The following is a 16741-nucleotide window of genomic DNA, read 5'->3' on the forward strand; positions in this document are numbered from 1 at the left end:
AGAGAAACAGCCTTTTATTGAAGGCCTACTACGTGCCAGGCCCCGTGCCAGGTGCTCCCAGCTTTCCACCAGGGGCCTCCCAAATCTGCGACGGGCGTAGGTGTTCAGGGAAAGAGGGGAGACAGGTCCGCGGACGGACGGACGGACGGCACCGCGCGGGCGGGAGGGGCGGCCACTCCGAGCCTTCCCCTCCCTCACCCTCCCAGTGGCGCAGGGCGGCCAGGCGCCAGGCCTGCTCGCTGTTGGGGAGTCGGGTAACCACCAGCCTCCGGACCCGGGCCTGCACCCCTTTTCGTCCCGCCCCAGTGCCTCTCTAAGCCCGCGTCTTCCCTTCCCGCAGCTGCGGCCCGGGGGCCCATGCGGAGGCCCGACGGGAGGCCGGCGGCCGGGCGCGTCCTGTAGCGGAGATCGCCCGGGGCCGCGGGGCGGTGCCCGCCGCGCCATGGAGGCCCCGTACTCGATGACTGCGCACTACGACGAGTTCCAGGAGGTCAAGTATGTGAGCCGGTGCGGCTCCGGGGGCGCGCGCGGGGCCTCGCTGCCCCCTGGCTTCCCGCTGGGCGCGGGGCGCGGCGCCCCCGGGGCGCGGGCCGGGCTGCCGCGCTGGAACCGGCGCGAGGTGTGCCTGCTGTCGGGGCTGGTGTTCGCCGCGGGCCTCTGCGCCATTCTGGCCGCCATGCTGGCGCTCAAGTACCTGGGCCCGGGGGCGGCGGGCAGCGGCGCCTGCTCCGAGGGCTGCCCCGAGCGCAAGGCCTTCGCGCGCGCCGCCCGCTTCCTGGCCGCCAACCTGGACGCCAGCATCGACCCGTGCCAGGACTTCTATTCCTTCGCGTGCGGCGGCTGGCTGCGGCGCCACGCCATCCCCGACGACAAGCTCACCTACGGCACCATCGCGGCCATCGGCGAGCAGAACGAGGAGCGCCTGCGGCGCCTGCTGGCGCGGCCGGCGGGCGGCCCGGGGGGCGCGGCGCAGCGCAAGGTGCGCGCCTTCTTCCGCTCGTGCCTCGACATGCGCGAGATCGAGAGGCTGGGCGCGCGGCCCATGCTCGAGGTCATCGAGGACTGCGGGGGCTGGGACCTGGGCGGCGCCGACGGGCGCGCGGGCTCCGCGGCTCGCTGGGACCTCAACCGGCTGCTGTACAAGGCGCAGGGCGTGTACAGCGCCGCCGCGCTCTTCTCGCTCACCGTCAGCCTGGACGACAGGAACTCCTCGCGCTACGTCATCCGCGTGAGTCCCCGGGCGCCCCGGCACCGCCGGCGGGGCGCAGGGCCGCGCGTCCCCGAGACCCGTGCGGAAGGGGAGGGGAGGGGCGCGGGAGGAGCGCGGGAGAGGGCGCGGGAGAGGGCGCGGGAGGAGCGCGGGAGGAGCGCGGGTCATTTCCCCCGAGCAATCGCGGGGTTCAGCGGAGCCGCGCGCCCCTCGCAGGCTCAGAGCGCGGAGGGAGGTGCGCGCCCTTGAGTTCCGCGCGGCGGGCGCAGGCCAGATGCCGGGGCCCCAAATGTCAGTAGGACCCCGCGAGTGCCCCCCACAGGTGGGGAAAGGGAAGGCCTACAGGACGAAGGATGGGGGGGCGGGGGCCTCCCCTCGGTCCTCCCCTGGCTAGACCCCTAGGGGTGGGGGGGCTTCCAGGTCCTCTCCTGTGGATAGAGGGAGGGGCTCGTGTCTTTGTGCCCCTGGGGCTGTGACAATGGATGTCTTGCCTGTTTGGGCATTTGAGTGGGAATTCAGTCCAGTTTGCCTGAATCTGGCTTGTTGATCTCTCACCTCTGACCCCCCCACCTCTCTCCCTAGATTGACCAGGATGGGCTCACCCTGCCAGAGAGGACCCTGTACTTAGCTCAGGATGAGGAGAGTGAGAAGGTGTGGGGGCATGGGGTGGGGTTGCCGGAAGGCCTGGGGCTCTGGGAGGGATGGACTGGGGCCTAGCGATGACCCCACCCCCGACGTGCCCCATCCTGGTGCAGATCCTGGCAGCATACCGGGTGTTCATGGAGCGCCTGCTCAGCCTACTGGGTGCGGATGCTGTGGAGCAGAAGGCCCAGGAGATCCTGCAGCTGGAGCAGCGGCTGGCCAACGTGAGCAGCGGCACTGCCGGGGGCTAGGGCAGGGGACATGGGGCAGGGCTGGGTCAACCTGATCTCCACCCCAGATCACAGTGTCAGAGTATGATGACCTCCGTCGAGACCTCAGCTCCATGTACAACAAGGTGACGCTGGGACAGCTGCAGAAGATCACCCCCCACGTGAGTGTGGTCCGGCCCTGGTGGGGGTGGTGCTGATCCCAGGACTGCTGGGTCATCCCCTCCTCTTGTCCTATCTCCCTGACCCCTTCTCTGTGCTCTGTGGTCCCTGCCACACCCAGCCCCACTGTTCCCACCCATGGCCCCACAGCTGCAGTGGAAGTGGCTGCTGGACCAGATCTTCCAGGAAGACTTCTCAGAAGATGAGGAAGTGGTGCTGCTGGCCACAGACTACATGCAGCAGGTGTCCCAGCTCATCCGCTCCACCCCCCGAAGGTACAGCTGCCAATCACCCTCCCCAGGCCCTTCCCCTGCACCCAGACCGATCTTCTTGGTGAGCTTTGATTCCCACCTCCACCTCTATGCAGGAGCCACACTGGGGAGGCATGTGAGGAGCACTGGAGTAGGAGTCCTGATCCCTAGGTTTAGGCATGGTTCTCTCACCTACTCTGGAACCCTAAGCAGGGCTGTGAGCTTCCTGAGCTGCAGTTTCCTCATCTGGGGATAGTGAGGCTTGAGTGGGTCTGGATGTCAGAAAGGGCAATTGTGGCCACAGCTCTGCCACCCCAAGGACACCTTGGGGAAAGCTTCCCTGCTCTCTGCCCACCTCGGGGAGGAGCAGAGGCCTCTTAAGGCCAGCTCTGGGGCAGATAGTCACCAGAAGTGCCCACTCTCCCACCCCATAGCAAGTCAGAAAACAGTTCTTGCCGGTGACCCGTCAGCATCAGGTGCTCTGCTTGGTGGCCATGCTGTATGTGGACCCAGTCCTTTTCCCTGACTAGGCCGCTCCAGGTTCTGCCTGTGTGTGCCTGGAATGACCCTCACTCCTGGGGGGGGTGCTAGGTCCAATCCCAGGCTCGGGAGTATGGGGTGGGGCAGGGTGGTTCACTCTGGTGGCCCAAGTACGTGAGCCTAATCTGGACACCCAGCTCCTTCACCTGGCTCTCAGGATCCTGCACAACTACCTGGTGTGGCGTGTGGTGGTGGTCCTGAGTGAGCATCTGTCACCGCCGTTTCGAGAGGCTCTGCATGAGCTGGCCCGCGAGATGGAGGGGAGCGAGAAGCCCCAGGAGCTGGCCCGTGTCTGCCTGGGCCAGGCCAACCGCCACTTTGGCATGGCTCTTGGTGCCCTCTTTGTACATGAGCACTTCTCAGCTGCCAGCAAAGCCAAGGTCAGGCTGCTCTGGGCTTGGGGGTGGGGGTGCAGGTGCTGAGCTGGGCATGGAGTCCTTGCATGGCCTTGATCTGAGGATGGGGAGCCTCACACATCCCAGGGGCAGCAGGCTCAGCTTAGGGCTCTGCCCTCTCTGAGGCTCCAGGCTGCTTTCATCAGGCCTCCTCCCTCAGGAAGCCTACCTGATCTGTCAGCCACAGGAGAGCCTCTGCACTAAGTTCCTCCCCATCTTTCTCTGCCATGCTCAGTAGGCATGGCCTTAGGGATGTATGTGATCGTTGCTGGGGCCGTTTGCCCCCTTCCAGACTGGGAGCTTTTTGTCTGGGGCGCAGAGCCTGGATCCCCATCTCTAAGGTCTCCCCTTGGTCCTTAGCACCAGCCCTGAACTTAGGAAGTGGTGCTGAATGATTAGGGGACCCCTCATGCCAGGTGCTGGGGGCCCAGAGCTAAGCCCTCCTGGGTTGATCCTTGAGCCCCGAGCCCTGACCCTGCAGGTGCAGCAGCTGGTGGAAGACATCAAGTACATCTTGGGCCAGCGCCTGGAGGAGCTGGACTGGATGGATGCTGAGACCAAGGCGGCCGCTCGGGCCAAGGTGAAGTGGGATCCGACTCCCATTTGTTTGTTCCACACTTATTAAGCGCCCATGGTGTGCCTGGGGCTGGGATAACAAGAGACAAAGATGCCTTTTATGGAGTTGGCATCTCCCGGCTTGCTCGCCTCTATCCTTGAACCCCGCCCTTAAGCTGGAGCTAGAGCTTTCTCCTTGGCGGGCGGGGGCTGTCACCTAGGCCCTGGCCCACTCTCTCTGCCCTCTCGACTACAGCTCCAGTACATGATGGTGATGGTGGGCTACCCAGACTTCCTGCTCAAGCCCGAGGCCGTGGACAGGGAGTATGAGGTGGGCTTGCCCTGGCCTCCTCCTGCCCAGCCTGCTCAGCTGGGCTTCTCCAGGCGCCTGGCCCAGAAGCTGAGGGACCTCGGGAGGGCAAGGGGCCTGCACGTGCTGGTCTGCCCCCCCCCGGCCTGCCGCTGAGGCTGAGTGCTGTCTGTCCCTTGTGCAGTTCGAGGTCCATGAGAAGACCTACTTCAAGAACATCTTAAACAGCATCCGCTTTAGCATCCAGCTCTCGGTCAAGAAGATCCGGCAGGAGGTGGACAAGTCCATGTGGGTGCCTGGCCCAGAGCTGGGGGCACCAGGGAGATGCCATGGGGAGAGGGCACCTTACCAAAACCAGCAGGCTGGTGGGGCAGACTGCCTCACACCATGCTGGTGTGGGGGGCACAAGGCCTGTACAGGTCCTGGGTGGGGGCTGTCGGGGCTGGGGATCATTGGGGAGCAGCCTGAAGGAGGCCCAGGACACGGCTGTAGGCTAGGAGATGGGGTGAGTGCTCCCCCTACCCTAGCTGACCTCGGGGTTCCTCCACAGGTGGTTGCTTCCTCCGCAGGCGCTCAATGCCTACTATCTACCCAACAAGAACCAGATGGGTAAGGGGCGCGTCCTGAAAGGGGCGGGGCTTGGGGGCAGGCCCCCTGCTGACCACACCCTCCCTGTAGTGTTTCCTGCTGGTATCCTGCAGCCCACCCTGTATGACCCGGACTTCCCACAGTGAGTACAGAGCCTGGCCTTGTCTTCCAGGTGGGGGGGGGGGGCTGCCCAGACCGCTCCCAACCCGGGCTGGGTCCAGGCACCATGACATCGGCGGACCCTGGGTCTCCATAGTCCTACTTCATCCTTGGTTATTTACGGAAATGTGTAGGGTTTTTTCTTTCTTGTTAATGTCCTAAGCTCCCCTTACCTAGTCAGAGGTTTCATTAGGTATTTCAAAGGTGGAGTGACCCTAGTGATGAGGAAAAGGCACATGCCCGTGTAGGGTGCTTCAGTTTCCCTCCTTCCCTTCAGCCCTGTCTCCTCCCCCCACCCAGCTCTGTGAGGTGTTATTCCCTAAGGGGCAGGTGCTCAGGTGTCAGTGGACCCTTTTACACATCCTGCAAGGAAGTTGAGGCAGGAGTGCCCCGGCACCGTGCAGGCACCACCGTGGCCTCCCTGGGTCACCTCCTAGCCTGGCCAGGGCCTCCCGGGGCCTGGGCAGCAGCCAGGAGCTTCAGAACACAGGTGGTGCCTGACGCTGCTGCCCTGGGCCCAGGTCTCTGAACTACGGGGGCATTGGCACCATCATCGGACACGAGCTGACCCACGGCTACGACGACTGGGGTGAGGCCTGTGGGTTGAGGGGATAGTGGGGGCAGGGTGGTGATGGGCTGATTGAGACCCCACAGGGCCCTTCTGACCTCATTGGCCAGCGGGTGAGGGGAGGGACTCAGTACCCAGCCCAGGCTCTGGGGGTGAGGGTCAGTCTCAGCCCACCCTGCCCGGTCCCCGCAGGGGGCCAGTACGACCGCTTGGGCAACCTGCTGCACTGGTGGACAGAGGCCTCCTACAGCCGCTTCCTGCACAAGGCCGAGTGCATCGTCCACCTTTATGACAACTTCACTGTCTACAACCAGCGGGTGAGACCCCTGGCTCCCTCGGCCCGGCTCAGCACAGACCAGGAGTGTGCACACACGTGCACACACATGTGCCCGAACAAACCCTGTGCAGGCCCTGACACATACCCAGGGGTGTGTGTACACTCACAAGGGTCACGGGGCACACATTGGAGTCCCTCCCAAACCCTCTGGGAAAGGGGAGGACAGGGCAGGGGTGGGGGTGGGCAGGGGCCCAGGGTGCAAGGCCTGAGCAGCCTCTTATCTTTTCCTTTCTTGGCAGGTGAATGGGAAGCACACACTCGGCGAGAACATCGCAGACATGGGCGGCCTCAAGCTGGCCTACTATGTGAGCTGCCGGGCCTGGCCCTTCATCCCTTCAGGGGAAGGGTGGGGGCTGATGGGCACTCAACCGGAGATGTAGGCATCTCTTCCTGGCTGTCCTGCTGCCCTCTGGCCTAGGGGGTGGGGCCTGTGCCAGACATGGGGTCCTCAGGAAAAGGAGGGACTCCCAGGCCCCACATTCCGAGAGGAGGGAGGGCTGCCTGGAGAGGGTGGCGTCTGTCTGGGGTTAGCCTTCCTGGGAGGGAGCACAGCTTGGAGAGTGTGGAAGGCAGGGAGCTGGGGGCTCAGAGTGCTGGATGTGGGTGGAGGGTGAGTGAGGTTGCCCCATTTGGGCACCACAGCTCCATGCTCTGCACCCCCAGGCCTATCAGAAGTGGGTGCGGGAGCACGGCCCAGAGCACCCACTACACCGGCTCAAGTACACACACAACCAGCTCTTCTTCATTGCCTTTGCCCAGGTGGGCCATGTGGGGGTTGGTAGGGGGTCAGGGGTGGGGCAAAGGCCCTGTGGGTTCTGATGGGAGTTTAAGGCCCAGTGTGCTGGGGGTTGTGGGAAGGGGTGTTGCAGGGCTTGGGCAGTGGACGCCTGGTCTCATCTCCCACTCTGCTCCCCTGCACCCCCATCCCTGGCCCAGAACTGGTGCATCAAACGGCGTTCCCAGTCCATCTACCTGCAGGTGCTGACTGACAAGCACGCACCTGAGCACTACAGGTATGGCCACCGCCTGCCTAGGCCTCACCCCTCCTTGTGTCTGGGACAGAAGCAGGTACGAGTGGGAAGGGACAGCTGGGGTATGCTGGGACCTACACTTTATGGGTCTCTCCTCCCACCCCAGGGTGCTGGGCAGCGTGTCCCAGTTCGAGGAGTTTGGCCGGGCCTTCCATTGCCCCAAAGACTCGCCCATGAACCCTGCTCACAAGTGCTCTGTGTGGTGAGCTGGCTGCTCCCCACCCACCTGCACGCCCCTGCCTCCTGCACGAATTGCCTCCTGCCGGCCGCTGGACCCGGCACTGGCCCCTATCTGGGTGCCACCTGCCTTCCCAGCCCCTCCAGGATCTGCCCCCCTATTGTCCCTTATTTCAGGGATGACCCAGAACAGGGATGAAGTTGGGCTTCAGGAAGGCTAGGGGAGAGATGCTGGGGTCCCCAGACTTGACTGTAGGCAGCCAGAGCCTGTGGCCGGGCTGGACTGTCCAGGCCCCACTTTGCTGTGTTCTTGCTGCTATGTCTGGTTAATAAAGCTGCTGCACTGTCACCTCAGCCTCTTCAGGGGCCGCCGGAGAAGGTGGGGCTCGGGGGACCCTCTGGGAGGAGGTTCAGGCTCTTAGCATCACTGGGACCTTAGAGACCTTGTCTCCTCCTGGTGACCTTGGCTGAGCTGCCTCTGTCCTGCCTCCCCAGGCTCTTCTTTTTCACCAGCCACCCATTCCTCCCTCCCAAGTCCTGCCTAGGCTCCTGCCTTGTTCTAGGGGTGCCCCAGCTCAGCCTCGTGGGTGCCAGATATCCAGCCCAGTGACCTATACCCCAGTGTGATGCTGGACTCAAGTCCCCTGAGAGTCCAGGGTGGTGCCTCGCCGGCTCCCCCTGGAGGACTTTCTGCAGGGTCCCTCAGCCAGTCAGCAATCCCTGGCCTTGGGGAACCCTGACTCACACTTACACAGAGGTGGGGGACCGGCCCATGTGACATGGAGGCCACCCCTCCAGCCTGGAGTGGAGGGGGAGGCGGAAGTGCAGCCTGTGGTGGTGGGAGGACAGGGAGCTGGAGGACCCTCCTATGGGGCAGCCCTGCTGGGTCACCCCAGGCATCTGCAGTGATGGGTTCACAGGCCACCTCCCCTTCCTCTTCAGGTCTGCTTCTTTTACTTCAGGGCTGGGCTAGAGGGCTCGGCCCCTCCCTGAACACTTTCGGGTGTGCTTGTCCCCATCTTCCACCAAAGCGGGGCTTGCCTCGCCAACCCAGTTCCTGTCACATGCTCAGAGAATGTCTGTTCCCCTCACAGCCTTGAGCAAAGTTTAAAAAGCCTCAGGCACACCAGCCTTGGGGAGTGAGAGACAGAAAATGCATCGGCCACGGCCCATGGAGCCCGAGTGGAGTGGGGTGGGCTGGGCTGGGCTGGGGTGGGGTGGGCGGGTTCCCCGGAAAAGAGACAGGCCCCACGGGAGCTTCGAGTTCCCCAAGGGGCAGGGGCTCTTCTTCGGGAAAGACCGCAGAAGCCACACCAACAGTCCAGGGCAGGGAGCCCTGCTCCGAGCTGCCTTCCAAGGGTGGAGGTAGAGCCTACAGGGGGCGGGCCATTTGGAGGTGCTGATATGAGCCTCCCTTGGTTTCCTCTTGAAGCTCCTTTCCCCCTGGGCAGAGCACATAAATGTCACTGTCCTCAGGCAGCTGGGGCAGAACAGCTCCCTCCCTACCTCCACGTGCCACCCATTCACTGGGGCCTGGTGTCTGGGACCCTCTCAGCCCCCAAACCCACCCAACCCTCTGGCCTGGGATCCTGGCTGGAACTGGGATCCCCAGGCCTAGCCCTCTTGCCCCAACCCTGGGCTCCCCAAGTTCCCACCATAGGGAAAGGTGGGCCCAGGAGCCCTGGGAGAGGACTCAGTGAGGCAGATAGCGGCAGGGACAGCCCCTTTAACAGATGGGGAAACTGAGGGGGTCACGTGCCCTTTCCGAGGCCACACTGCTAATGTCAGCTGACGGGTGCGTCTTGGCTGCCACATTCAGCATCAGCTCTCAGCGTGTCCTGTTAGGAAACATGCACCCGGCAGACACCGGCCACTGCGCTGCCTGCCAGGCCCCGGACTCACAGCTGCACTGAGGGCTCGCTGATGGGTGGAAGAGGTGAGCAAACGGCATTGCTGCCCATGGCCTCAGTTTCTCTCTTAAGTGAGGAGCAGCACCTGGGTGATGGGGGAGTCCAGAGGCTGGGGCAGCTGTGGACGAGCCGGCTGCGTCCACCCCCCGGAGGGCAGGCCGGGCTCCCATGCACAGGTGTCCTCAGCGCAGGATGACGGAAAGCAGCCCTCAGCTGCGCGTTTAATAGCAGGAAAATAAGGAGCTGGCTGGTTTACAGCCGCACTTAAGCTTCCCAGCGGCACCTGTGTGCCCTGTGCCTCAAGGTTCCCCATCTCGGCCCCGCTTCAGCCAGCCACAGCCATGAGCCCAGGGGCCACTGTGGGGTGACCTTGACAAATGACTCACTGTCTGCACCTGGAGAGTCATCAGCAGACCTGGGGGTGCGGGTGAGGGGCACACTCACCTGTGGTAGAGCCCCCAGCCCCTCACCCCTGCCCAACTCTGAGTCCTCAGGGCCAAGGATGGGATCACCCTCAGCCGGGGTGCCCTGTGAGTACCAGCCCTGTGAGTACCAGCTCTGTACAGATTTGGGGAGGGTTCTAAGCCAGCTGTAGAGGCAAACTTGTGCCCCAGTTTCCTTGCCTAGAGTCTCAGAGGAGAGGTGGGTGTCAGCAACCTGGGGTTTCTGGGGCACCCAGGAAGGGGCTGAGGGGATCGCCAGAGCAGCCCTGAGCCCCAGGCCTTTCTAACCAGTTCAGTGGAGCCCAGATTCCAGTTTCTGCCCCCACCCCAGTGTGGTTGCCTCTGTGCTGTCCCCCAAAAGGAAGCCTTTCTCCCGAACCTCACTCTCCACTGCGCAGGCCACACATTTGACCGCACATCCCTGGGCAGGACCTTGGCACGTACTCCACCTGTTCTAAGGAGCCGCGCTCCTCTGCAGCTCTGTCCCTGGGTCACCCCGGCAAGCACTCCACGTCCCCAGGCCCCTCCCTTTGGGGAACACTCCCTGTGCCTTGGCCTGGCCTTTCCTGGAGTCCTGGCGGGATCCCTGCCCTGTGACCCCTCTTCCTGTGGCCTGAAGACCCCCTCCAGGCCCAGCACCCGGCTTTTCCTACCTGCAGTCAGTTCACATAACATGGGCTGTAGCTCCCTGTGTTGAAGGTCCCAGCCCTTGATTGTTTCAGCCCGTCTTTGAGGCTCTGCCCCAGGTGTTCCCCTGGCCATGGTGCCCCCGCTGCCAGTGGGGTGTGCCCCACTCTGTTGTGGGTTCACGTCCCTCTTCCACAGGGGTGCTCTGCTGTAGCAGAAATACGTGGGCCCCATGAATTCCTCCCTCTCCGTGCAGCTTTCTCCCGCCCTCCCTGCCACCGGGCGTAGGGTGCAAGGTGCCCAGCACGCTGTTTGTCCCTCGGGTCCAGGTCCCTTTCAGCGGCTCCCGTGGTGGGCTGGTGTCCAGCATGAGCTCATCTGGTCCAGGGGATGAGGCAGTACCTGGCTCCCTACCTCAGCTGCCACCCAGGGCCCAGAAGCCTCTGGCAGCGGCTCAGGTGGCTCCCCCGGGCCAGCGGGCAGCTCAGATCCCCCAGCCGCTGTTGCGTGGTGCTGCTAAGCCGCATCGCTCCTTGCCCATTCTTTGCATAAATAATAAAACTCTCCCACCTTCCTGCAGGACCAAACCGTTGTAGGGGCGCTGGCAGGGACCCGTGTGGAGGGGGCCCAGGGGGCTACTGTCCCTCTCACCGAGGAGCCCCGGCCTGCAGGGAGGGGGCGCTGTGCTGATTGATGCCCAGGAACTTGCGAATCCAGGGAGCAAAGGGACAGAACAGGCCGCCAGGGCCGGACGCCTCCCGCTGGGGGCAGGCGGTGGCCTCACACTTCGGGACCGGGCAAGGCCTGTCGCACATATGCTGAGCAGGTGGGGAGGCCTGTTTCTGGAACCAGGGGCGTGATGGCGTCAGATGGTAATGTCAGCCCCATCGTCAGGACAAGGCACGGCTAGCATGCCCTGTCCCTAGAGCCTGTGAGGCAGTGGGCCTGCTTCTACCCGTCGGGAGCTTCAGGGCTGGGTGCTGGGCCAGGGCTCCCGGTGCTCCCGGCGCAGCTGCGACTGGACCTGCGGCGCCCTCTAGAGGCCGGCCCGGGCTCTGCAGGGAGTTGCTTGGTCTGAGTCTGGTCCCGGCCAAGCACCTCTGGTCTCCCCTCGGGATCTCAGAGTCCTGGTGGAAGGGACACGGGTCCTCCTGGGTGCCTACTGTGTCCCGGGATCTCCACGCTTCACCTCGTCTGCAGCCTCGCCACAGCCCTGGGGGGGCACGCTGAGGTGGGAGGGAATCAGCGCTGCTCAGTTGGTTGAGCATCTGCCCAGGCACCAAGAGGCCGCTGGTTGATTCCCAGTCAGGGCGCGTGCCCGGGTTGCGGGCTTGATCCCCAGGAGGGGGCGCGCAGGAGGCAGGCGACCCATGACTCTCTCATCATTGATGTTCCTGTCTCTCTCTCCCTCTCCCTTCTTCTCTCCATAAAATCAGTAAAAGCATATTTTTAAGAAATCTAGCTCCACGCTGGCACCTTGGCCTGTCAGCCTGGCACCCCCCCCAACGTGGTTCTCGGGTGTCCTGGGGGAAGGGGTTGTGGGTGCCGCACCAGGTCCCCATTTGCTCACTCTCAGTGGATTGCGATGTGTTAGACGTCAGTCTACCTGTCTACATGGATTTACGGGTTATATGATCTAATTTTAAACAAACTAATCCTCTTAAACGATCAAGTGGCTCACAAAATATTCCTGTAAAGAAACTGCAGATAATACCAGTAAACCACACCCAGGTGAACCACCACAGAGGCAGCCGCTGAGAGCCTTCCCTCCTCCTGATACATGCCCAGCACCACCCTGGAACAGACCTGATGAGACGTTAGCCCCAAATATATATATATAAACAAAACACAGCTGTTTGAGGTACCCCACCCCATTGTCGCTGGGGAAGCTTGCCCGGGTGCCTTGTGCCTTGAGATATTAGTCAGTGACAACACAGAATCCTCCTGGTGCTCAAGGCATTTAAATAGTAAGCTTTCAGCCCTGGCCATGTGGCTCAGTGGCTGGAGCGTCAGCCCGCACACCAAAGGGTCGCGGGTTTGATCCTGGTCAAGGGCACGTACCTGGGTCGCAGGTTCAATCTCCAGCCCAGGTCAGGGTGAGTGCGGCAGGCAACCAATCCATGTGTCCCTCTCATATCCACGTTTCTCTCTCTCTCTCTCTCTCCCCCCACCTTCCGCTCTTTCTAAAAACCAATGGAAAAAATACCCTCCGGTGGGGATTAGCAAGAACAACAAAAATAAGCGAGAGGGAGCCCCGAACCTTTCCCTGCGATGTTTAAGGCTGCGCGCTGTTCGGCCGGTCCTTCTTGATGTTTCCCTAGGCCATGATAAATATTTGGAAAGCTCTCTGAAAGTTTCTTACATAATAGCAGAAGACAAAAAACAACTACCACCAGGGCCTATTCTTCCCGCTGCAGTAAACACGGCGGAAACAATGAACAGAGAACGATCTGTCGGCAAAGCGAAAGGCATTTCTTTGTCAGCAAATATGGCTGGAAGATGTAGAGGAAACACTGCCGTAGATTAGGAGGAAACGTTGGAGCCAATTACCCAGTGTGGGAGGCTCGCTATGTACAGTTGGCTGAAAGTACAGATGTTTCTAGCACATCTCAGCTTAAGGTATTTGCTGAATTCTGTTCCTGTAATGAAATCCACAAACCACTTTTGTTTTTCATGAACCACTAAAAGAGAGAGACAGCAGAGAAGATATATTCTCAACAGTAAATGTCTTGCTTAATAAAAACAATGTCATTTGGGGAAACAGTGTGAGTGTACCCTTCGATGGAACAGTTACTCAGAAAGGATTTTTTTATTTTAAAGGATTCTGGAGGAAGAAAACGAACAGAGCTAGCAGCACCTGCAAAGCTCGCCCAGGGGCCTGTGCCCAGTCACGGCATCGCAGGAAAGGGCAAGAAGCCTCAGCGGCCCATAGAATACTGTTGGGGCCTTGGCCGATGTGGCTCATCCTCCTGTGCACCAAAGGGTTGCGGTTTCGATCCATAGTTGGGGTTCATGTGTGGGGTAACAGATCGATGTTTCTCTCTCACATCGATGTTTCTCCCTCTCTCTCCCTCTCCCTTCTTCTCTCTGTAGAATCAATGAAAGACATCTTCAGGTGAGGATTTTTAAAAAATGCTGTAGGACCCATCTGTGAAAATAACTTTATTTTTTAAATTATTTTTTAAAATATATCTTTATTGATTTCAGAGAGAGGAAAGGAGAGGGAGAGAGAGGCAGAAATATCAATGATGAGAGAGGCATTGATCAAGCCCGCAACCCGGGCATATGCCCTGAACAGGAATCGAACCCCGATCGCCTGGATCCCAGGTCGACGCTCAACCGCTGAGCCACGCCTGGCTGGGCTGTGGCATTAACTTTATAAACCAAGATTGTCCTAGTGCCTTTGAAGCCTTTATGATACTTGGTAAAATGGGGGAGGAAGAAACTCCCCCTTCTAGGCTCTTTGGCTCATCTAATAATCAAATAGATGTGAGTCAGATTAACAAGAGAAAAATGACCAAATTTAATTACATACATACAGATGGGAACCCCACATGCATGAGAGTCAGAGACCCAGAGACACAGGAGGTTCAGAGACAGAAAAGGAACACGAAGCTATGACACTTTGACCTAGGGATGAGGTCAGGTGCCTGGGGAGGGGAGGAAGGTCATTGCAGGACGATAGGAGAACAGGTATTTGGTGATTAGAAATTTGCCCTGCCCTATAGATAGGTCATAAAATGTTATTTCTGATGATAACTCTTATTATGGGCAAGGCCCCTAATTAAAATTCTTTAAGGGAGAAGGAAGTTTCTCAAGAGCCCTCAAGGTCTTGGTTGCCTTCAGGTCCACATAATTCCCACGCCCTAGTGGCACATCTTAGCGAGCCTGTTCTGAACCCATGAGTCCTGCCTTTGAAACTTCTTGAGAAGTCTCATGGTCCAGAAGTTGGGTTGATAGCTTGCTCCATATTTCATTAAACCAGTCTGTCTTAAGAACAGGTCAGTTCAATTCGACGGTGTTGTCCCCAAAGATAGGCCTATGGTACAAGCACTCAGGTACTGAGTAAGAGGCATCTCAGTGGAAACAAAAGAGAAACAGTGCTTAATGGCTGGAGCAGGCTATCACGCTGGTATCTGAGTTCTGAAGGCGGGCGGGCAGATTTCTAGATGCCTGGCTGGAATCACCTTCAGGAGGAGTGAAGGCAGGCAGTGAGGGGCTGGTAGACTCCCCGGTTTGCATTTGGAACACCTCTGGTGATCTTTCTGCCACAGGCGTGAAGAGTGTCCGTGTACGAGCTGCTGTGATTTCTCCGAGTTTATATCAAATTCTCCCACTTCAGCTCGCATGGCTTTGGGCGAGGGTGGTTTTGGTTCTCCGTCAGTCCCAGTCAAAGATGGGAGAAATGTTGGCAACGTGACTTGGGGAGTCACAGCCAGACACTGGAGGAAACCAGGATCCAGTCCAGTTTACAGGTGAGAACAAAACCTCGAAAGGCAATGCACAGCACTGGAATCTACTATCCACAAAAGTGCTTTACTGGAACATAAGTTTCTCTCTAAAACCACCCCTGTTCTTATCAAAGATAGCCAAGTGAGGACTAATTGGTTTAAAATAATGTCGTTTTAATAAACTTGGTCTGTTATGTGTATACATACAACAAGAATAGCAATTGATCACATAGGATCTTTTAAATCTCTGCTTTGCTGGGATTTTTTATAAGGAACCTCCTGGCTGAACTTTAAAGGCCCCTGGTGACAGGGAGTCACCTCCGACTCCGCCTGCAACACCTTCAGTTTTGGGTGAGTTCCTCTTTCCTCGATGTCCCTGAAATACCTTGAGACTCCTTCACCTGCCAAGAAGTGACCTTCTTTCCTCGTTGGTAAGGCTGCTTCAGTCAGGCAAGGTTACCAGGCCAACATTTCCAAGGATTCTATTGGCTTCCCTAAGTCGATCTTACATCCTTAAAGGTGTCTGGTCATATCTAAGTCTATGTGTGTGTCTCTCAAATATGACATTCCAGTCAAAGCCTTGGTAATACAACCAGCTTCCAATTGTGTCCCATTACAAGAAAAAACCTCTTTTTTTATTTTAATCTTTATTTATCGATTGATTTTAGAGAGAGAGGAAGGGAGGGAGGGAGAGACAGAGAGATCAATGTGTTTCTCCACTTATTTATGCATTCATGGCTGATTCCTGTATGTGCCCACCGGGGGTTGAACCCGAAACCCTGGCATATTGGGGTGATGCTCTAACCAGCTGAGCTACCCGGCCAGGGCAACAGAACTCTTATTGAACTTATGCAGATAACAACATTTCCATGAAAATAAAAATACAGAGTTTCTGAATTCTGGAGGGATTAAGTAGAAAGAAAAGAGAAGTGTTTCGATTCTGTTTACAAAGCTGTAACTCACCAAACTCCTATAAGTCTTAGTTTAAGAGAAAAGGTTTCCTTGTATCTGGAAAAACAAAAATTAAAGAACCAGCAATGTTTCAAACGAAAAGTCATAAAATTGTAACCGTCCTCGTCAGTTCATTCAGTCCCGTGGAATTACTTCTTCTTGAACCCAGTTTTTCATTAGCTCTCTCGACCTCGCCCGGTAGCTGAGGGTGACAGGGTCCGTGACAATCCCGGGGAGTTTGCGGGGCGGTCCAGCAGGGCTCACAGATGGCTGTGACACGGGCGCCTCCATCACTAGGGACTGCGAAGGCAGCCCCCGCGGGGGACACACTTTCTGGCAGTTTCTTTGTCGCCCGGCGGGCAGCGGCCCTGTGGCAGGGAAGGCTTCGGCCCGTCCAGAAAACACACTTGCAGCGAGGAGAGCACGTCCCCACGCCAGGCCACCTGCCCCAGCTGCGCCCGGTGGCGGGGGAGAGCGGAAACCTGCGGGGTTTGCTCGGGACGGGAAGCGAGTGGCCTGGGTTTCCCGTGGCCTCTTTGTTTCATTTACTGCCATCGTTTACCCACCTTAGTTTGTCCCAGGCGATAATAAAAGCGGGACGCAGAGGACACACCTCGCGCATCTGACCTTTGATTCGAAGAAAGCGTTGCAGCTGCGGCCTCGGGCGCATCGCCCCGCGCAGGAGGAGCCCTGCGGGGTTCATTCCACTCCGGTTGGGTGCCTCCCCCGCAGTATAGGACCAAAGCGAAGATCAGCCTCGGGCAAGGCCCACAGGGGGTGACTGGAGGCCTCACAGAACTCACCTCACCCATCACTGGTCCCCCAGAAATGCGCAAAGGGTAACTGCTTTGGTTGACGCCGGTGCTGAATGCACGGCCACCCGAACGGGCTGGGGGCGCAGGGCTACCAACCTGCAGAAGCCGGGCGGCAACGAGGAGGACCCCCCGGTTCTGCAAAGCGGCGCTCTCCCCTTTGGGAGGACGAGGTCCTCACCTCCCGGGTCCTGGGGGCATACCGGGTAGTGACATTCTGCAAGGCCGACCCCACAGCCCCTACTGGAAGATTCCGCCTCTGGGTGCGAGTCACCGAATCAGTACCGAGAGCCAGTGCCCCCCGAGAGCCAGTGAATCCCCCCCAGAGTGGCGATGGTCAATCCCCGCCACCCTGAGGAAGCAATGGAACGGGGGAAACTACTCAAGAGCTCCAC

The 16741-nt window shown here is 59.4% G+C and overlaps 1 protein-coding gene across 1 annotated transcript; it reads left to right on the plus strand.

Annotated features, from left to right (window-relative positions):
* Positions 1–346: 346 nt before the first annotated feature.
* On the plus strand, positions 347–7500 carry ECEL1 (endothelin converting enzyme like 1). Its single transcript, XM_081142513.1, has 17 exons — positions 347–1228; positions 1793–1861; positions 1966–2076; positions 2151–2243; positions 2392–2516; positions 3190–3412; positions 3909–4007; positions 4239–4313; positions 4477–4580; positions 4843–4901; positions 4971–5022; positions 5561–5628; positions 5800–5924; positions 6184–6249; positions 6608–6703; positions 6881–6957; positions 7082–7500. The coding sequence occupies exons 1-17, from the start codon at positions 443–445 to the stop codon at positions 7179–7181; spliced, it is 2328 nt and encodes a 775-aa protein (XP_080998639.1). The 5' UTR covers positions 347–442; the 3' UTR covers positions 7182–7500.
* Positions 7501–16741: the final 9241 nt, after the last annotated feature.

The sequence above is a fragment of the Miniopterus schreibersii genome (genome assembly GCF_964146895.1).
Source record: "Miniopterus schreibersii genome assembly, chromosome: 7".
Classification (NCBI taxonomy): Eukaryota; Metazoa; Chordata; class Mammalia; order Chiroptera; family Miniopteridae; genus Miniopterus; species Miniopterus schreibersii.